Below are 22,949 nucleotides of genomic sequence, written 5' to 3'. Positions count from 1 at the left end.
TTTCAGAGCCTTCCAGATAAGATGTTTGACAAAAAGAGTAATGCTTTCAGACAACAGGTCCTCAGTGGGTGTTTTGTTTGAAACTGTCTATCATGAAATTGCTCCCAGCATGGCACTACTGTCCATTAAAAAATTTGCAACGTTAGTGTGTACCCACAGCTCAGTGCAATTCCTATAATGACTACTTTATTTATTCACTCCAGTGTCTATGAAGCTCAGATTATCATTTAATTCTAAACAAACTGCATACTGTGAACATTTGTAAGAGAGCAACCCATTAAATTCAACATTTATTCAACTGCTCTGATTTGCTTGCAGTATTATGATTCCCCTATTTTAAGAAATATGGCTTTAGTTCTGTATATCTTGTTTTCCATAATTTGTTATATTAAGTATTTAGTTTCCATCCACATCATTTTGAAAGGAACTTACGAATATAAATCCAGGCACACTCATTGGCAATTGAATAAAATCCAGTCTCTGTAATCACAGGCTTTCAATCAGAATTTAATACCTTTATAATCACTTCGAATCAGAAAAATGGGCAGGTAGACACATGCACATTTTGTAGTAAGCATGTTTTTAAAAATTGATGTATCTAATATTCAGCATAAACTAAGGATTATTACACATGGAAAACAGTCAAAGCAAAGATGCTAGACTGAGAAAATTAAGATATTATTTTTCCAAGTATACTGCCCTTTATCCATACTGCTAAAAGTCTATTCAAATTAAAGATGATTTTAAATTTACATGATAGATCATATTTATATACACTGATGCAAAATGCACAGCCTGAACTTTGGGCCAAAAAAGCCCCCACTGAACTCAGAATTTGGGCCTGAGGTTGGAGTACAGAACTGCAACTGTGCATCCACTGAGAAGGTGCCGATTAAAACATACACTTTCTACGCACTAAATACTGTGTTATTTTCCAGATAGTGCCCCAGAGCCATATGGAAAATGTGCAAGAGCTTATTCAGGAATTTCTTTTAAGTTGGGATTTAAGATTTGAATGCATAGTGTCATCAAATGGGGTCAGTTTGTAAGCTCCTTCTGCTTTTAATAAAGCAGAAAATAAATCAAGAAATCTCTAAGTAAGTGCACAGAAGATACCACTTTTCCTTGCCTCAAGTAACTCTCTCACGCAGAACAAAAAATAACAGGGGTATATATCTTTATTTTTTATTTCCCCAAACTTCCAATATTCATCTATGACCTTTCATTTTCCATTGCAAAATAGAAAGCATGGCAGAACACAATAACTAACCAAATAGAAGATACGCTTAGTGATGAATCAAAAGAATATAGTGGATAACAGCCAAAAGGCAATTTAAAAATTCCACTTGTTCTGACCATATGCCATAAAGATATAAAGAATGTACTAGATAAAGGCTGTTTTCCCTGGAAATATTTACCAGGGGAGATGTTTATCAAATGAAGTAAGTTATTTCTTGACTCAAGAGCAAGAAATGTAATTATTTTCTAATCTTGTTTTAAGTCATGAGCAGTGTCTTGACGAAGTCCCTGAAGAGGTTACTGTTCAAAGGTTGTAATGAATATTACCAACAGAAAACATCCCACCATGTTCTCTAGTCGAGATCTCTAGTTCTCAACAATATAGTTTACCTACTCCCTTATCTCTCTATAAACTCAGAGAGATGAAGCCTAAATGATGTTTACAGCACTTCTCCTTCCACTTTTAGAAACATAACATGCTTGAATTTAATTCTATTATTTTTATAGTTCATGACAGTCATGGCTATCAGACAGTGTCTGTCACAGATGGTAAACTGTATTACGATGTAGTTCTAGCTACACTATTTTTCTAGTTCATATGCAAACTCAGCAGCAAGAAATACAGAAGACAAGGGACAAAAGAGCAGGAAGGGCATAGAGAAAGAAAATCCTTTCCACTCCCCTTCATCTAAAGTGAGATGTGCAGACTAATCCTTCTCAATTTCAATTTGCAGCATGAACTGTGAGCCAAGATCTGACAGGGGAAGATTGACTGGTGCTCTTTGGTTTCCTGACTGCAGGAAGTTATACACAGGCCACAAGAAACAACTAGTCACAATTTCCTCTACAAACAGAATTTAACAGAGAAACATAAGTAAATGAACAAGGATTAAAAAACAGAATGGTTCCAAACAATTCTACATGCAAAAAAAAAAAAGGATTAAATAGGAAAAAAGGACAGAATCAGCAGCTACTTACAAAGATAGACTAGGAAAATTAAAAACAATCAAGGGGTGAATTCATAGAGTGCTTGATGCCAGAATATCCAGAGGGCATGCTCAATAAGGATCTCAATAAAATGAGGGATTTCTAGGCAGTGAAGACATTAAAATAGTGGCAAATAACTGGCAGTAAAGATTTCAGCATGGGCTGTACAAATCTTCTGAAGACCCAGAGATACACTCAAGCTGTAAACCCACATCATCATCTCAGCAATGCGATCGCTATCCACACTAGCTAGTTTACAGCTAGTATGGCCACATCAATCAGCAATACAGTCAGATCCTCAGTCACACAGACTGCCATCTGCTCGCAGTGTATCACAAGCAACAGCATATTTCCACTGACACGCTGTGTGGGTGCAGTCCCACAGCACTCGAGCCAACTCAAGGTAGGGCTGCCGTGGCCCCTGGCTACCTTGGCTGCACAGTCCTTGGCCGTTGCACCAGCGCTGGCACTCAGGTGATCACATCAGTTCAAGGAGCTGCTGTAGACAGCAGCAGAAGCAACTGGTTTTCCATGGGATCACCTGCCTGAGCTGGCTCGCTGCTCCGTTACATCAACAGCAGAGCTGGCTAAGGGCGGCACCAAAACAATGGGGCTGGGGTTAGGAGGGTGGGACTGTGGCAGGCCTACGTTGGCTCAAATTGCCATGAAACTCAACATGCAGCAACTAGCCTCAGATCAGATTGTATCTACATCCATACTGCTCACCCACGCCATAACCGTAAATATCCATAAGCCAGCACTGCCATCAGGGGTAGGAATCTCTTGCCTGTTAGTTTCCTCCCAATGCTGATCCCTTCTTTGTGCTGTCACAAACATCGGTATGATCAGAGGCATGATCCCACAGAAATAAAATACGGGTACTGCTAATATGGGTAAGTAAGTTCCCTATCTTGTTTCACTGAGCAACTGCACAAAAGCACAAAGCAGCAGACACTGAAGGCTGGGCAGAACTTCTCCTTTTGGCAGTAATGCTGATTCAAGCCACTTTAAAATTTAAGTTAAGCTACATCCTATCTATGACATACACTTACAAATCCAGAAGGAATTACCATAATAACCTACCTAGATAGAAGGCAGAGAGGTACGCTGTAGTCAGACTAGAACATATTCCCAAAAAGAAAAATTCACATCTTGATGAAGCCACATCCTATAGCAACTTGTTCCACGATTGTCTAGCCTTTCAGTTAAAAAAAAAAAAGTGCTGGCTATTTGCCACTCCCAAGCACTGGACCTTGCAATACATTTGCTGGACTGAAGGTTCTGTCCTTCAAGTCAAATTTGAGCAAGTCACCCTCTAATCTTTCCTTTATCCTCTCAATCCTCCCACTGTAGGGCTTATTTTCCAATTTTATAATCAGTTTCATTACTTTTCCCTAATCTTCTCCAATTTAACAAAATCATTCCTCAATTGTGGAAGCCAGAATGGAAAACATTATTGTGTCAGTGCTTGCTCCAGAGCCCAGGAATTAAGGTAAAATGTCCTCTTTATGGGGACAGTTTACGTTTATCATTACATTAAGGTAAAATGTCTACCAAACAGCCATCAGAATGCTCAACTATTTTTCAGAATAAGTGCTTCAAGAGAAGTCTGTATTAAGAGAAGTCTCTTAATGTGGCTTTGATTGTTCATTCCTTGACATAACAGCTTTACATTTGATTTATTGAAACAATAGTGGCTCTCTTTCTATCTTAATAGAACGAGACAGACTAAGGAAATAGCCTACCGCTCATGTGCTTCAAGGTGTTCCAGTAACCATCCATCCTGCAGTCCCACCAGTATAAGAATATAGGACTAGTCCATCTAGACCAGCAATGACACACCTAGAATCAGATGTTTCAAAGAACGGTGCAGCTGGCAGGAGTGAAGTAATCTTTTCCGTGATTTCTACTTATCTCTAAAACTTAGAGACAGCCTTGAGCCTTCAGATGCAACATTTCCTACATTTACTACATGACTCAGTTAAGACAATGATAGATATTTTCGTATCTCTGTATCTCTATATATCTACATCTAAGTTCTCAGTCTCGGAACTTAATCCAGGGTCATTCCATTCCCTTCAGTCAGTCCATGTGCACCAAATTCCCCAGTTTAGTCACACCTTGTGTACAAAAGCATTTCCTGTCATGTTTTTTTTCCATTTCCTACCTTTCCATTTCACTGACTCACTCTTGTACTAAGAGACAGACAGGTCCTGCTTCTCTAGAATTCCCGTTTTCACATGGGAGCTCTTCAGCACAGCTCTGCTAATACTAACAACAGCCTCTGCTTCCACTTATGTGACTTTTGACAAGACATGCAGTGTCGCCACCCCAAGGAACAATGCCTTTTCTGCAAATTGCTGAGAAAATTATAGAAGAGTTAAAAATTGGTCTGAAGATGCAAAGGAGTAGTTTTATAATATTGAAAATCACTGACCTCTCAAGTATTTAAAATATGTCAGCTTTCACTGTTTTTAGCCTTGTTTGACTGAAATAATTGTGAATTATGCTCACATAGGTAGACATGGCATTTATTTCCACAATGATGGAAGCTTTGATGTACTGAGTTCTATACAGCTCTAAACAGTTGAAGCAATTAATAGCAAAGCTTACAAAATTGCAATGAGTAGAAAGCTAAAAGGAGAAGTCAGAAAGCCATTATCAGGAAGTCAGTAGGTGCATCATGTAACTTACCAAACAGGCGCTGATGGAAGAGAAATTTCCCAGCTATCAGTCCTGTGAGAATGGCAAGCAGCCACAGAAACACCTTCAAAAATCTCCAGCCTCCTCCTTCAGGGTATTTATTTGTTACAAAGGAGAAACAATTACCAACAACAATAACATTGGCTTCTGTCTGACTGTGAGATACTGGGTCCTCAGCAAATATTAAGAAGTTAAAGAAGATCACTAAGTAAGCCACAACTAAGCGAGACCACGGGTGCTGGAAGTAGTAGCGGAAGTCTTTATCCATCCTCAGATACTGCAGAACTGTTCTTTGCCTGTATGTAAAGACACAAATGCACAATGTTATATATACCCAGAATTCTCAGAGCTTAGGAAATACCTGCACATTACAAAAATTAAATCACTGTAACCTTGTCATCAGTAATTTTTAACACTTCAGACTTGACTAGTAATGAAAGTTTCAATCAAAAGATACTGTTAGAACCAGGTAGAGAAAAACTGAGATTTCTGCCCATTCCAATGTAAAAACAACAAACAAGCATATATACATTATAGCACAGTCTCAAACATTTCTACGCTATCTCTTTAAAATTACAGCTCCATAATGGGGCATGAAAATACAGCATGTAAGAACATGACAGGCTACATGAAACTCAGAGTGCCTTTCCAGCCACATTCCAAAACATACAACACAGATTTCACCAATGTTCATGCTAAGCCTAAATTGAATCTTTCTCCTTATAGGAGAAGGATGGAACAAGCCCGTGAGTCCAGTGAGGTCTTCTACTTCCTCATCTCCTGGAAGCTTACAAGTGTATACCCCAGGAACACCAGAAACTTGTGTTTATATGAAGGAATAAGATGATGGAAAAGTTGCTAGAATTAATCCTTGCAGGTCAGGCAAGCCTGTGGAAAACTTCTCATTGACTTCAGGGAGTACACCTATAATTAAGCATATTTTCAAAACCGGAAATTCAAGTGCCCTGAGCGCAGACTGTTTTGTACGAATACGAAAATTGTATTTTGAAACTTGCCTACTATGGAAAAATGCAACTGAGCATGGTTAACGTTTCAGCTGTTTGCCATTTGGTTTCTTTTTCTTTTATTCACAACAAATCAGTTGTTTCATCCTGTTGAACCACTTTGTATGCACAAAGATACAAGGCCTTTGTGTTGTGGAACACCACAATTATTCAAGGGACAGAGTGCAGGAAGAAAAGAAGAAAAAAAAGAGTATCTAATAATATTGCTTGTTTATTACAGCACGATCCTTGAAAGATCCAGTGTACTTAATTGAACAGTACAGACTTTTGCAAATGTCATATGCCCTGCAGAAAAAAAAAAAACAAAACAAACCCAAATCACAGCAAAAGACCTAAAAAAGCCAATCAATTACTCATCCCTTCTTGGACTTCTGACTGATATCACTTCGCAAACTTACAAGTGGCTTGAATTACAATGTCTGCCTTTAGGTAATCCCTTCAAAATTATTTAACTGATTTCTATTTGTAAAATTACATGGAATCCTGCACCCATTAAATCAAAAGGATAACTGAACTTCTCGGCAGATTCAGACAACGCATTCAGTAAATAATAAAAATGAATAATGTCCCACTATGCATGAATTACATATGAAAAAGAAAAAAAACACATTAGAGAGTTAAAAAGTTGGCACAAGGAAGTGTCAGCCCTTCGAAAACTTTATGAATAAAGCGATTTAAAGCAAGGGTCATCGGCCCAGCAGCCTAAGAAAATACCACTTTGGGGAGATTAAACTGCCTTTAGAGCCATACGGATGCCCAAAGCTATTCTATGTTCTCCTTTCTTCCTGTCAACGGGAAGAAAAGTTTTGGTATTTCCTTATGTGTGAGAACCATCTTAAAGCTCGAATGGGGCTGGAGATAAACAACTGTATGTCCTGACATTTTTGGCAGCTGCCGGATACCCGAGAGTTACGAGACCCTCAACTGAAGACGCAGCTTCCTCGGAAGCCTTTTACAGCATAAGAAGCCAGTATCTGAAAGAGCAGCAGTGCTAAATCGCTAATAAGAAGCCTGCTCTTCGCTCCCTCAACGCCAAAAATGAGGGTGCCGAGAAAGCCGCGCACCACACGCCCATCGCAACCTGTTAAATCGACCCACCTCCCCCTGCCCCCGGCGCAGACCGGGGACCCGCGGCCGCCTGACCCCGCGCAGCCGCGGCCGCCGCCGCCGCCCCGCCGGGGCACAGGGCCACGGGCCCCCGCAGCGCCGCCGGCCCGGGGCTGCCCGCCCGCCGCCCGCCTCACTCACCGCGACGGGGGATCCGGCGCCGCGGGCGCGGTGCTGCTGCGGCGCGGTCCGCGCCTGCCGCGGTGCGGCTCTCGGCAGCGGGCGGCCCCGCTCTGCTCCGCTGCGCTCCGCTGCGCTGCGCTGCGCTGCGCGCCGGCAGCCCCCGCAGCTGCCCGCGGCCGGCAGGGCCCCCCCAGCCCCTCGGGCGCTGACAGCGGCGCTGGCGCTGCCGCGGGTCCCGCCCCCCGGCCGCCGCGGGGAGGGAGCGGCTGCGGCTGCGGCGGCGGCGGCGGTGCCGGTGCCCCTCCTCTGCTCTCGCTCCGCTCCCGGGCGCGGGCGAGCGCCGGTGGAGGGAGCGCGGCCGCGCCGGCCCCGGCAGTGCCGCAGCCGCGGCGGCAGAGGGAGGCGCCGCTGCGGCAGGGTCCCGGCGCCCGTGGCTGTCCCTGCCTGTCCCTCCCCCGGAGCCTGCCAGCAAAGACCCGAAGCGTGCGCGTTATGCCCGCGGGTGGCTTTATTCCCCCTGGAAAACGGTGGCCTGGGAGCCACGGGGGCTTATCCAGCCAGGGGAGGTGAACGACACCGGCGCGACACTCAATCCCCACCGGTCGGACTTCAGTATTAAGTACATCGGCTGTAGCCAATTACTAATACGAGAAATACGGGGTCAAATCTGGAGGCGTATTACCTCGAAGCAAAAGCAAAGGGTTGGCAATAACATCAGCTCACTCAGGAAGATTTAGGAAAACCTCATGTTTGGGAGATGAGGGAGGTCTATACCCGTTTTGCTGACATGGGAGGGGGCTAGCATGAGGCCACGGCCAGTCTCCAGGGTGCACACACAGTCAGGATCGTCGCTGCGTCGGGCACAACGCCTCCGTGCAGCCTGACAGGGTTGTTGACATTGCACTTCAGCCGAATTGTCGACCAGCGCCTTTCTATGTGGGATGTGGTCCCTAGTGCCAGTGTGCTGGTATTGCTGACATCCCAGGAAAACGTTGACAGGATGCTCTTAGCATTGCATTACGACTGGGTCTTAATGCAATATGTACCAGTCCTGCTCGTTGCTGAAGATGGGTGAAATCAACTTGAAGTTGCTAGACACAGCCTCAATGTATTGTTGTGAAAAGTCAGGTAACTCCATTGGAGCAGGGAACTAAAATATGGCATCAAACTTAAAACATGGATATACATTTGGCTGCTTCAGGCCAAGGTATGGAGGAATGTGGCCAAGGTCCACTGAGGACTGTGGAAGGGTCTTTAGGTGAGTCACGTTGTGAAAGACCAGCACAACCAGAAGAAGCACCAGATGAAGACTTGTGAATCCCTTCTGTACTTACGGCAATATAGTTTTATATCTTTTTGTAAATAAACATAACTGTATCAAAGGTATCTGACATAATCACCACGTTAGCTTCCTCAGTGGAATAACCTATAAGACCCTCAATTTTAGGTAGAAGGATGCAACAATCAATATTTAACACCCCCCTCAAGCTATCTTTGCAGTAAACAGAAATTTAAAATATTCAGAGACAAAAAATCATCATGTGCAACGAGAGAGTACAGAAATACAGCGTACAGCACTGCCTGTTCATGCAACAGTTCTGTGTGCACTGCCACACTTGCAGCAATCGGTCTCCTTCTGTTCAACAAATGAGAATCCACAGAGAAGGAGGCAGCACCCACCACAAAAGAGATCACACTCTTCATGCACCTACACACTAAAAAAAATTCTCTTCAGCTCAGATGGAAACCCATGCTACAACTACAGAGTGTTCATGCACTTTTTTTCAGATGATAAATCAGTGAGCAAGTTTTTGAAGCCACTCAGTCAATCAAATGAAAATCATCTACTTTTCTATTAAAGTAACCAAAAGCATAAGTGCGCCATATACCTCCCCCAAATTTCATGTTGCAATTGCTTTCTTAGGGAAAGACAATATTTTTCCAAAAAGTGTAATATTTCACTCATATATTAAAAAAAAAAGCTGGACCACTCCTATACCTTTTTTTAATCAAGCAATCAAGATTCAGTTGATGATGTACATACCTGAATAGCAACAATTAACAAACAATCTAAGTAGACAAGACTATCGGGCCCACACACTAAAAACCACGAACTGCCAGCCACAGAAGAATATAAGCAAACTCTTTATCTGCGAAATTGTCAGCAACTGAACAGGCCAGCAGTAAAACCAGTAAGTTGAACCTAAAAAGCAGGTTGAATCAGGACAACGAGTCATCTTGATCTAGTTTCCATACTCGTGAATGAAACTATTTTATCAGCACTCCTACTATACAATAGTGCTTGTGTAAAGGCTATCCTTTTACACTTGGTTTCCAGCAAAGAGCTGTGAGTATTGAACTAACCGTATATATATCGTACTGCAGTATCAATTTCTGTAGAGTCATTTTACACTCAAATATGAGGAATCAGCCTTCTGCACATTAGTCTGTAACTGGAAAGTTCTCTTACAAGGCTCTGCTGCCTCAGACAACTCTGTCTGGTGCAGGAACACGCGCTGAGCTACAGTATGTTCCAAAATACTGATGCTGTACTAAGAGACAGGTTTCTTTGCTTTTCTATGCCAAAGCAAAAGTGCTAGTTTTGTCAGTGAAAAGGCTGCAGGTCCAAACTAAAAGGACTCATGTAATCACTCTATTCAAAAACAAAATAAAAAGAAAATGCAATTCATTAAAAAATCCTGTGTATCCAGGACTGAAAGGTAATTCTGGAGATTGGAAAAAAATGCTACAGCTTCATCTGAGAAAGCTCTCTGATATCTCATTTATCTATATCAGCTATGTGCTTAGCGGCTTGATCCATAAAACTGTGGGTCACTTAACACCCATGAAATTTCACAGAATCACATCATAGCTGAGGCTGGAAGCAACCTCTGGAGATCCTCTAGTTCAGCCCTATGCTCAGAGCAGGGTTATGTCCAGTTGGGTTTTGAGTATATCCAAGGTTGGAGACTCCACAACTTCTCTGGGCAATCTGTTCCAATGTTTGACCACCCTCACAGTAAAAAGGTTTTTTCATCTGTTAAATGGAACTTCCTGTATTTCAGTTTGTGCCCATTGCCTCTGAGAGGAGTCTGGCTTCATCTTTACCCCTACTATCAGGCTTTCAGATACATTGATAAGATCCTCTACCTTGAGCCTCCTCTTTTCACGGTCAAACAGTCCTAGCTCTCCCAGCCTGCCCTCCCATTCCTTTCATCTGTGGTTGCACAAATGCCTCTTCCCTGGCTTGCTGCTTGGAAAAAGTTCTTCATTCCCTCAAACCTCAAAACCCCATTCTCAGGGACTGTGCTCCTAATGTATTTTTCTTCCATCCCGCTGTTGTGGGTTGACCCCAGCCAGCAGGTAAGCACCCATGCAGCTGCTAGCTCACTCCCCCTGCCTCCTTCCCCAGCAGGACAGGGAGAGAGAAAAAGAGAGAAAACTCGTGGGTCGAGATAAAGATGGCTTAATAAGTGAGGGGGGGAAAAAGTGAGAATTAATAAAATGTAATAAGTGAGAATTAAAAAAAAAAAAAGTGATGCTAAGGCAATCACTCACCAAAGCCCACAAGCAGGCCGATGCCTGGTCAGTCTCTGATAGCCAGCTTTGAAGCCAACCCCCACCCTGCCCTTTTCCTCTACCCTGTTTTATTGATGGGCTTGATGTCATATGGCATGGAGTATCCCTTTGGTCAGTTGGGGTCAGCTGTCCTGGCTGTGTCCCCTCCCAGCTTCTTGCCCACCTTCAGCCTCCTCGCTGGGAGCGTGGGCAGAGTGGGAAAGAGAGACAGCCTTCACCCTGTGCACGCACTGCTCAGCAATAGCCAAAACATCGGTGTGTTTTCAACGCTGTTTTAGCCACAAACCCAAAACACAGCGCTGTATTGCTGCTATGAAGAAAGTTAACTCCATCCCAGGCCAGATCCAGTACACTTGCAAAAAACATCCTTGGAACAGAAGATTTCCCCCTTTGAAATTTCACAGTCATGGTTATGGCAACCCGTCTCAGCTATACCACTTAAGATCTATTCATTATCTGCATCCCCAATTTGTTTCTTACTGTCTAAAAGAAGAGAAAGCAGCACATTAAAACATGAAACAAATGGAGAAAAAAATGAAAGCTGACAACAAACAGCCAGTGTGTAACTGGAGTGAAATAATTTAAGAGCTTAGAAGAAAGAAAAGGCAAAAATATATATCTGATGGAAAGTAAGAATGTTAAGTTAATCAGAGACAAGACATTGCAAATACTAGTACTGCTTTACTACTAGATGTGAAAAATATAATTGTTTAAAAGAATGTGGAACAGCAGAAATGTTTCTATTGCATATTTGGAAAACATAAACAGTGCTTTCACACTATATAACATTGAAATACTTTCCATTAAATCAATAATATGAAAGGATAGTAAACAGCAGTAACGTAAACATTTATTTTTAAATGGCAGGTTGAAGAGTTATTAGAAGAATAAATGAAAGACAACATAGACAGCAATGTTAATCATTAAATTTTTTTCCTAACAACTTCTGAAATGCTGAGGAAATTTCATAGAACCAGAAGAAAGTTAATGTTGTAACAATATTTAAAGGTAAATAGGATGACCTACTTAATTACAGGCTTCCGAGGCTGATGGCAAGCATGGGCAAATATATGGGAAAGGCAGGTTCAGGTCTCAATCACTGAAAGAAGTGAAAGGGAGAAGAACTGGAATAACCAAATGGAAGACAGTGGTGCAGGCTGTGCAGCCATGCAATGCCCCCCTCCACACACACACACACACACACACACACACACTGTAAGTCAGAGTAGTCACCAGATTTAGTGGTGATTTTGGCCTAACTAATGCCTCTGTTTGTGCAAGAACAACCAGCAATAATACGAGCTGACAGAACACACTCTTTGAAAAACTGTTCTGCTGTCACTTTAAGAGATAATGCATTTCTTTGGTTAGGTCAGTACCGATATATACCTGAACTCCTCAAAGTATTTATGTGGTCAGATACCTGCTGACATTTCAATGAAATAACAAGAATGGCACAAAATCAATGTTATACACAGATGAACTAATAGGCTTCCAAGTCATGATAAAGGACCTTATTTCTGGCTCTATTTAACATTTTTCATCGATGAAACAAGAAAGAGATTGCAAGTTACCTAAGAAGAGGGAAACTAAAAATAATGGCAAAAGGACACATCTCTGATGCTAAACCTCTAGACTGTTTGACTTCTTGGGTACAATCCAAAACATTTCAAACCAAATCTAAATGTGAGTAGGAACAAATTATACCTGCTCTTTCTATAAGGCAGAAAAAAATGAGAAAAAAAGCTTGGATATAGATTTTAACAAATACAAATGATGCTCTGGCTAAAAATGGTAGTGGAATCTTGGGATCTGGGTGATTGATATGTACGTTTTGATCCTTGTCAAGCAAGTTTTACTTTACCAAGGTGAAGTTAAGGGGTGGTTTCATCATTGTTGATAGGTTAAACCACAAAAATAAAATTTTGAGCAGGATTTAATACATATATCTAATTTTGCAATACTAATGGAACTTGGACAAAAAGCTGTAGGAGAACTGTGGAGCCAGAAGTTTAAGTGACCTTTTACATACGCTGAAACAGAACTTCAGTCCTGGAGTCAAATGATAAAGGGCTTACCAAGGTTAAAGCAGAAGCTGTACTGGAAGTTTCGAAGGTGATAGTCAGATGATAAACAAAACTTACACTTGAATGAAGCACTTACTTCTGTTCATCCAGACCAAATTTAGTCCAGGTAAGCATCATTCTACTTCAAATAATCGTACGGATTTCAACAGACAACAAGCACACACCCAGCCTAGATAAAATCGCTGAAGAACTGTCTAGTGAGGTGAATTTACACCACTAATTAAATACCTTTTAAGTGCATCTGCTGGCCATATGGATGCTTTCAACTAATAGAACAACCAGATGTGACTTCTGTACTAGGAAAAGAAAGGAATAATCAGCTTGCAGCTACGTTGATAATCACATATACAGAATTACAGAAAACACAAATTAAGAAAAAGTGGAATCTGAGTTCAGCCTTCCACGGATACTGCTTAACCACACTGTCCAAGTTTATCGTAATGGTAAAAGAAGATTTCAGAAAGGTAGGATTAAAGCTGGAAGACAAAAGTTCAAAAAATAGTAAGTGCTAATAGAAAGTCTTTGGGAAAATATACTCTAATGTTGCTGAACTCTAGTAAAAAAATGTAACATCACATGTTCTGTTTAGTATGAGCTTTATATTCTTCTCATATAAGCACGCCTCATTACTATCTGGCAGGAAAATAACTTAAGTTTCATTGGTTTATTCAATACTAAAGAAAAATTGGATTAAAAATAATAAGGAGTAATTTCTTAACCTCATGAAAAAACATACGACTAAAAAAAAGTCTTGTGTTTTCAAGTACTGTACCTCATGATGTTCTTCCAAAGTGCAATGAACAACTGTACTTTGTATAACTACAGTATAACAATACATTGCCTCTGTAAAAAAAAGTCTGAAGGCTTTACTGTGTTGTCATATAAACTCCCTGTGTCTTGATTCTATTTCTATTAGAACAAAAATAGGTGTACCATGACATAAAAATTTTGCATCTTGACAAAAGTACTGCTTTTAAACTCAAGCACAGTGTGATAACTCAAACAATTAAATGACTTTATTTTCAAATCTCTGCATACCTGAAATTGGAGTATGTTATCTAATACAATTAAAAGGAGTCTGAGAGCTCATCGTGCACTGTCATATGCAACTGACTGGATCGGGGAAACAGAAGCACAGCCAGGGCAGGGGGTACTATGAGGCACTGGCTGCTGCGTTAGGTGTCTCGATAGAGGCTATGGCAAACCGGACACTGCACTAATATAACTGACGAGCAAATCTGTCCCTGCTGAAGCAGACACATGCAGGTGTCTTGTGCAAAGCACAGCTTGTCCAAGCAGTGGATCAAACCCCAGGAATACAAGTGAGCTATGCTTGCTAACAACTTCAATGTGACTGTCCAAATAGTAGCACGTGGTGAATCAGAACTCTAATCTCACTGAAAATAATCAAATGTACCACTATTAAACATGAGAGAGCTAATCATAGTCTGAAGATAATTAATAAGAGAATCATATATACACTACGCCTAGAGAGTGGGTTTTTTGCTATCAGATTTTTAGTTCTGGACAAGGGATGAGAAGATCAAGCTTTGTGACCTTCCTTTAAAGCTTCTTCTCATCATATATAGGGATATGCAGTATCTATTCTGCAAATAGACATTTTTTCAATGGACAAAGAATAGCCTGTGACAAATGCCTGTTATTTTTAGCTCATGCTAATGCACTGTGAAAAAGCATAGTTATGAAAAAAAAATTTTCAATGATAAATGTAATAATTTATTTAGCAGCTGGAAATCCATTGAAAATGGACAGGCACTTTGAACAAGCGCCCGAGAGAACAAATAAGAATGTACAGTGCGGCCAAAATGTCCTTTGTTTGTTTATCGAATTTCCTTTCATTTACAAGAAGAGCAGTGAGTGCACTGTAGAATCTTCTGGAACTAAAATGAAGTACTGGAGACCTTCAGCTTGTGCTGAGACAGACATAGCATACATCTGGGTTTCTGTGTGCCTGTGAGGGTCTCACTCTGCTGGAAGAAGCAAGTGCAAGGGGCTGAGCACTAACAGAGCAGTCTTAAATGCTAGAAGGGAACAATGCAACTACTTCAGGTTTCACTGCAAGTCTTTCTCCTACCCCTCCTCTGCATTTCTGTCTATTTAAACAGTAAGCATTGCAGAGTAAGGATCTATGGTAGAGTTTTATTCTGTCATATCTCAGAATGCTTTCTGCAAACAATTAGCAATAAAATCCCTAATTGGCCTCATGGAGACCTTTTGGGATAAAACTTCCCATGTTTTCTTGCTACTATTTTTTAATAGTAATTTATGGGTAGAAACTGGGTGTCACTTGTGAGTGACTCAGGAGAAATGCCTGTCTGACTGAATTCCTCTCCCACAAGTGGGACCTCATGAGTAGGAGGAATCCTTTGTCCCAGGTCCTCCCATTCTTTCATCCCAGCTTCGACATCTCTCAGAAGGTCTTAGCTGTCCTCATGATGCCTACATCAAAAAGTGGAATTATCTAACAACAGTTTGAACCTTTTCTTTATTTCTTTGGAAATGTGGATAAGACCATAAAACAGCAATGAGAAGCATACAAGGAGCCATGAGAGGGAACCTGATATTCTATGGATAAGGAATTGGTTGGATGGTCGCATCCAGAGGGTAGTGGTCAATGGCTCAATGTCTAGATGGAGATCAGTGATGAATGGTGTCCCTCAGGGGTCCGTATTGGGACCAGTACTGTTTAATATCTTAATGAGTGACATAGACAGTGGGATCAAGTGCACCCTGAGCAAGTTTGAAGACGACACCAAGCTGAGTGGTGCAGTTGATATGCCTGAGGGACAGGATGCCATCCAGAGGGACCTGGACAATCCCAATAAGTGGGCCCATGTGAATCTCATGAGGTTCAACAAGGCCAAGTACAAGGTCCTGCACATGGGTTGGGGCAACCAGTATCAATACAGGCTGGGGGATGATGTGATCGAGACCAGCCCTGCGGAAAAGGACTTAGGGGTACTGGTGGCTGAAAAGCTGGACATGAGCTGACAATGTGCGCTCGCAGCCCAGAAAGCCAACCACATCCTGGGCTACATAAAGGGAAGTGTGGCCAGCAGGTCGAGGCAGGTGATTCTGCCCCTCTGCTCTGCTCTGGTGAGTCCCCTCCTGGAGCACTGCGTCCAGCTCTGGAGTCCTCAGCACAGGAAAGACATGGACCTGTTGGAGCGGGTCCAGAGGAGGGCCACAAAAATGATCAGAGGGATGCACCACCTCTCCTATGAGGAAAGGCTGAGAGAGTTGGGGTTGTTCAGCCTGGAGAAGAGAAGGGTCCTTGTGGCCTTTCAATACTTAAAGGGGGCTTATAAGAAAGATGGAGACAGACTTTTTAGCAGGGCCTGCTGCAATAGGACAAGGGGTCATGGTTTTAAACTAAAAGAGGGTAGATTCAGACGAGGTATAAGGAAATTTTTTTACGATGCGTGTGGTGAAACACTGGAACAGGTTGCCTGGGGAGGTTGTAGATGTCCCATCCCTGGAAACATTCAAGGTGAGGTTGGATGGGGCTCTGAGCAACACGATCTAGTTGAAGATGTATGTCCCTGCTCTTGCAGGGGGGTTGGATGAGATGACTTTAAAGGTCCCTTCCAACCCAAACTCTTCTATGATTCTATTAGATCTAATATGTTCACAGCCATACATACCATGGAGAAATAGGCAGGAACCTGGGATCTCAGGAAGGATAGGCAAAATGTCAAAGAAAACATAAGATAAAAGACTGAAATTTTCAACTATTGATACTCCTAGGCTACAAGATAAACAGTCTTAGCAAGGTCCATACACAACACCCTAATTGGCGACCCTAAGTAAGAGAGGAAGTGACTTAGGACTTTTTGTCTTCAACACAGAGTGCAAACAATGCTTTGGCCAGCGTTGCGTTTGCTTCATCTGGCATTAGTTTGTACTAACTGTACCTCATCAAGAGAGGAACCGCCATCTCTGTAGTGATGGAAAACAAGATAAACAATTGCACGTAATCAGCATAGTGCTGGTGTTTCAGCTGATAGTATTTCACAATGACTCAATGCACTCATCTAAAGTAAATATTAAAAGAAAGTGGAAATACCTATGAAAGGAATGTTGCCTAGCATCTCTCTTTTGAGTTCACCAGGAAAATTACTGGATCCATGCTAGAGCTGCACCAGTGTATCATCCTAGATCATTTGCCATTAAAAGCAGTTCACACACTCCCTACTAGTAGAGTCCTGTCTGTACCAAAGTCAGTGAGAGAATTCTTAATTTCAGTAGGGTCATGATATCCTCCATGTAATGTTAGGAAAAAAAGAAGCATAATCTCTAATTTTTATAATATGCATTTTCACCTAATCATTGTATCATCTGCCTTGTTATTATTTTTAAAATATTTGTAATAACAGGAATATTTGAGTGAGGAAATCTTCGAGCAAATGACTACTTTCCAGAGTACTCAAAACTACCTACCAGCTCATTAGATCACGCAAACTTCGAATACTGCTCTATGCTCAGACACAACTACTGGCCAGACAAGCCACCCACCTGCAGGAGGTAATTACCAGTCTTGGCAGATAAGGTCTACTTTAAATCTAGACAGCATTGTCTTTGGTGGCTCTCTGACAGGACTCACTAGCTTTCTAAAAGCAGTCCTTCTACAGTTGCTATGTGTTGGGCTGTCAGTATGAACATCCAAATGGGACTGAAACAGTCCCAAGCACATTTTCTTTCTCATCAAGAAATAGCTAGCAAATCCAATGGAGTGGAAGGTAGAGTAGCCCTAATTGACATGAAAACATGAAAGGAGAGGCTGCTGAAAGACATCAAATGTACCCAGTCTCTTCAAAAATAAATGGATATTGGAACAATTTTTCTAGATTGAGATCCAGAGGAAGGTTTTACATGAACATAAACAGCAGCTCACATTTGCCTTAGAGTTTTTTCCAATACAGGGTGTTCATTTTTAATAAAAGTGTTATTTAAGTGGAGCTTCTTCTTGGTGGCAAGAAGACTTCATTCCTGTTCAATTAAGATAACAATATGGCTTCAGTTACTGCTTTGTTACCATCTTTGATCTGGGCTACAGCAATGTAATACACCTTGCTATAAATAATTAGTACATCTCTTTAGCCACCCACCCTACTGGAGCAGATCATGTCCTGCTTCTGTTTTCTCTGCAGTCTTCCCCCAGAATCCAGTCAAATTTAAAATCTTGGTATTTATGGTCAGGCATATGATGGTCTGGGAAGAAGGTACACATGCAATAGCTTAGTCCTGATAGCTTAAAATGGAAATTGTGACTTATAAATCTATTCCAAAGGCCTAAGGGAGCTGCTCCCTTTCTTGCTTTCTTTGACCCAAGAATCACCTTGAACATCATGTAAGATGATTCCTAAAAAGCTCTTGTGCGCTCTACACACAAGGAAACTTCTTGGAACTTGTCATCAATAACTGACAAAGCAAACATAGGTTTTAAATAATTAATTTTTCCCACTGGGGAGAAAAAGCAAAATCAAGAACCGCAGAGATGCCAGTCATACTGTTTAATGCACTTCAGAAATGCATTAAAATAACACACCATGGAGGCAGAAGAGAAAATCTCAAGAGTGGCTGAAAGGGTGACTTTCATTTTGCACAATGATTTTGCAGTGGTATTTATGTGTTACTTAATTACTACTATTAGGCTAGGTATATGAAAGAACAAACAACATTTGAGAAATTTTGTAATTTAAACATCACTGAGAGCACGAAACAATTTGACAATCATATTGCTTGTTATGCTGTGCATAGAAAATGCAGAGATGCCATGTCTAGTGTCTATCTACAGATTTACCAGATCAGAATAAGGGCTAGAAATGGACAAAGATATCAACAAACCATATTCAGAATCAACTCCTTAATAATGTCTGGAAGCACTTAATAGAACAGAAAGATGTAAGAAATATGGGAATTCCCACCAATTGTGCTTTGTTCAGTTTACTTCACAGGACATTTGCTTCTTATTATCAAAGCATACCAAAACATGACAAGAATCAGTTGTCTACAACTTTTAGGATAGCAAAACCTATTGCTGCAAATCTGTTTTCATCTATAGCAGTGGATAGAAAAACCCCAGTATCTCAAGCTTGGATATCTATTATATTGTAATTCAGTTTAGAATAGTTGTCTACCTAGCACGTTCCTGGCCACGCACAGACAACATCTACTGTGTCAGCTGTTTAAGCAGCCTGAAATAAAAGTCCCTCCGATTATGAATATTAAGAGACAGGAGTGAGATGGTTTATTTGCTCATGGATGAGAAACAAACAGAAATACCTCGGAGCATAAAGAAATTAAGAGATATATTCATAGTGCTATAAAGACTTACTGATGAACATAAAGAGAGAGCTGCCCATACTGTAATAAAAACCACTTGTTATAATGGCAAGAGAGTGATGAGTTCTTATAGCAATACTTCTTAATAGTGGACTAGCCAATCCATAAGCTCTAGCCATCACAAAGAAATACCTTTTTATTTGACTTGAACATAGTGTGTTGGTTGATTAGAGCTACATATACTGAGACTTGCAAACAGGTAACACTGGCATGCTCAGAAACCAAAGTCCATTTTGCTAGGAACACCTTTCACGCATATCCTCAAAGCAAAGCAAATCTGACTCTAGGAGTGGTGTGACTTCCAGTTTCTTTGTTTAGCTACCTATGGGTGTATGGGAATGGAGATTACTGGAAGCAGAGTTGAAGAAATGAAGTTTTCGCATATTTCTGAAGGAAGTTGATATTCCTTCTTATTCTATATGGAAGAAAGTTCATCTTGCTGATGGAGTAACTCTCTAATACTGTAATTGTCTTATGAGAATACAGTTATTTTTGAAGAACATGCTGACAGGGGAAAAGAATAATCTAAACTGAAGCTTTGAAAAGTGTCAGGATAGAGATCTACAGGCAGTGGAGATCCACAGCAAGAAAATGAAGTTGTAGTACTGCCCAGTAAAAAGGTTTTCACTTTTCAGCTGTTGGAAATGTGTTTAGTGTTTGAAGTGTCACCTCAAGATAGGTATGGACTGCAGTAATAAAATCTGTATGTAAAAAAATACGTGCATTTCCATTTTCAAGTGGACAATTATAGTCAAACCTGGAAGAGGCCTTCCTGGCAGCATCACAACAGGAGAAAATGTTTGCACACCATTATGGAACTATGAACACAATTAATTGAGGATTCCATAGAGATTATAACCACAGCATTTAATAAACTAGCATAAGTGAATAGAGCATTGTTAAATCAATGAAGAAGTAAATGTATAGGGAAAGACAATAAAGACACTGAAAATGAAAACAAGACCCAGAAGTCACATAGAAAATGCTGTACCAAAGTCTATTAAAATTATTTCCTTTTTAAAAATGTCATTTATTATTCAGCTAAAAGAATCTTATGAAAATTTGGGAAACTGCAATATGTTATCTCTACCAAAACAGCCTTAATTAGATAAAAAAACTAATGTATACTGGAAAAAATTAATTCAAGTACAGGGAAGAAAATATAACTAATAAAAAGAAAAAAGTTAATTAATGCATATGCTAACAAATAAACCTCCCTATTCTTATCCTGACACTTATGATTTAGGTAGGACTTTAATCATCAAAAACATTTTAGTAAGACTCTAAAGCACACTAAAATTCAGAACTTTAGGCATCTTCAATAGACATAAAATCCTTACTTGCTTGTGCTTGTTTCTGTGCAACATCTCTTTTTTGTCAAACATCAAACGCTGTAATATAGAAAAATATTTGTGATACTGAGATTTTAAAAAAATAATTTAGACTTTCAGTTTGTCTTTTTGCCAAAAAGGTGCTATGAAATGCCAATGTGTACCAGCCTTGCTTCTACATGAACCAGAAGATCCCACTTCTGTACTTTAGAGCCCTCTGACAGATTGGTGGGAATTGATGTGACATCAGATAGTCAAGGTGATCTCAATACGGTGACAGATGTTATAGTCTCATACCACTCTGATATTTCCAGTCTAAGCATGGGTTTCTATTGAAAGCACAGTTCCACAGTCTTAGCTACGCATCCTTGTTAGCACATTGTGCCAATAGTAGTGCTCCTGGGGACACATGACTAAATGGATCAAGGAACTGATCTGTCTTTTCAGGACATCTGTCTGTCAAGGAAAACTTCCTTTTCCCTCGTAAATTTTCAGGCAAATCCATCCTTTACAAACACTAACACCAACATGGGGAGGAACCAAGAACATAGGACCCATGGCAGACTTAAGCTCAAATGATTTAAAGTAACTGTGATAGCACCACATCTTTGGTTGCCACTCTGGCTAGATCTCTAGCACTCCTTTCCTCTTGGAAAAGCTCTTCTCTAAGATTTGCTTTGGTTTTTTATAAGCTCTGTACTCCTGGAGGCTTATAGTAGAGGAATTAGAGCTGACCTCTGGGTACCTGCGAGGCACCTCCCATCTCTCATTTCTTGGTTTCCCACGAAGTCTTTTCCCTGTCTCTTTCAGCCTCCTTGCTAGAAGAAAAAAACCCTGCAGCTTCTCTGTTTTCGTGGCTGCTTCAGTGCTCACGGTTAGTCCCAGCTCACTGCCTAGTGACGTGTCTCCATAGTGACTTTGTATTTGCCGGACTAGCATTACACAGCATAGCTCACATACTACAGTTACAGTGCTATTTCACATTTCCCAAATAGGACACTAAATCCCTCACCCGGTGTCTTTAAACTGGGGATCTGACAAAGCGCAGGCACCCACATCTGTCAACACAGCTGACTTCAGAAATTCCTGAGCTGCAGCGCTCTGGAGACTGGGAAGGTGAGCCAGGGAAGGATTACCATGCGCTTGCCTTACTCTTCTATTCTTGCCTGGTCCACTGGGCTAGATATTTGGTATGCCCTGTTACAGCATTTCTTATGTTCTCGGGTTGAAGAGTGACCCATAAAACCCCTGCTAACTCCCAGGAATCTGAAGAAATCGTCAGCATCAGGACATTATGTTAAGTGCCCACAGCCCTGTTACATCTCCAGTTGCCTGCACATTTCGCCTGTGTAGTCTAATCCAGACCACGGCACAGATTAAAAACGCTGACTCCAGGACACAGAAGCCATTTTAAAGAAGAGATAGTAGCCATCTTTTTGTTGTTGGAGGACGGTGCTTCTCAACCTGTAAACAGATGTGCCTGTGAAAGACAGCTAGCAAAAGCAAACCTACCTTCAGAGCATGCTTAAATTCGTGATGCAGGAGCCTCCTTCACTGGGAACTTGAAAATAAAAAGTTTAGGGAAACTTTATCAACACAGGTTGAAAAGGTGTAAAAGCCTTTGAGTGTATGGCCACTCACTGAGAAGCAGGTACACCCTTTCTCAGCCTGGATCCATGCCTTGCCAATGCAGACAAGTATCTCAACAGCCAGATGCATGCTGAAAGAGAAGAAATCTTCACTATTTCTGTTGATGCAGTGCCACCAAGTAGCAAATAATGCAAAGTTCACAGAGAAAGACTGCCTTGTCAGGGCAAGGGCTTGAGCTGAAAGAGCCATGGTTCTGGGATCTGCCCCTGATTTCTGGGCTCTTTATCAGGTGACTGTTTAATGCAAAATTCACAGTACACACGAGCAGCCAGGTGTCCCACCTTGTAGCTCCTTCCCTGCTGCCCCAAGCAAGAGTGGGAGGTCTCCAGGACAGACTCCTAGAGATCAACTAAGCTGTCTCCACGACAGACTCCTAGAGATCAACTAAATTCACCTTAGTTATTTTTCAGTACTTCGGCCAACAAGCAACGCTGTGGGGCACGTGTCCCATTCTGCCAGGGAGGACGACGGCAGGCGCAGGGCCGGCTACAGGCCCTGCCCCGCTGCAGGTCGCGCCACACGCTCTGGGACGGCAGGTGAAGGAGAGGGAGAGGGAGAGGGCTGCACCGCGTCCCCGTTTTAAAGCACCCAGAGGAGCCGTCCGGGGACGCCGAGGGGGAAGCGGGCACAGGGGAGGTGCGGCGCCGGGCGGGCCCGAGGAGCGGAGCGAAGCGCGGCCCGGCCCGGCCCGGCGGGGGCTCTGCTGTAGGGGGCAGCAGCGCGGCAGCCGCTGGCCGCTGCCGGGGCCCTGG

At 41.7% G+C, this 22,949-nt stretch overlaps 1 protein-coding gene across 6 annotated transcripts in view; it reads right to left on the bottom strand.

Annotated features, from left to right (window-relative positions):
• The window catches only part of TMEM117 (transmembrane protein 117), a 231,608-nt gene extending 208,659 nt beyond the window's left edge, over positions 1-22,949 (bottom strand). For 2 of the 6 annotated variants that reach the window (XR_012042640.1, XM_072862268.1), the window contains exons 1-2: positions 7,203-7,550; positions 4,921-5,225 (exon numbers count right to left, since the gene is read on the bottom strand). Coding sequence is in view for 4 of the 6 variants with exons in the window: in XM_072862268.1 (XP_072718369.1) it covers positions 4,921-5,197 (277 nt within the window). In the remaining 2 variants the exon portion in view is untranslated. Of the gene's footprint in view, positions 1-3,971; positions 4,010-4,920; positions 5,226-7,202; positions 7,551-11,789; positions 11,863-13,078; positions 13,147-22,059; positions 22,180-22,591 lie in introns of those variants that run through there. The other 4 variants (XM_072862277.1, XM_072862285.1, XM_072862294.1 and 1 more) reach the window with 4 other exon arrangements.

Source organism: Ciconia boyciana, chromosome 1 (genome assembly GCF_034638445.1).
Source record: "Ciconia boyciana chromosome 1, ASM3463844v1, whole genome shotgun sequence".
NCBI classification, from domain to species: Eukaryota; Metazoa; Chordata; class Aves; order Ciconiiformes; family Ciconiidae; genus Ciconia; species Ciconia boyciana.
Note: the sequence above shows the minus strand (reverse complement) of the source record. Positions and strands in the feature narration are given on the sequence as shown.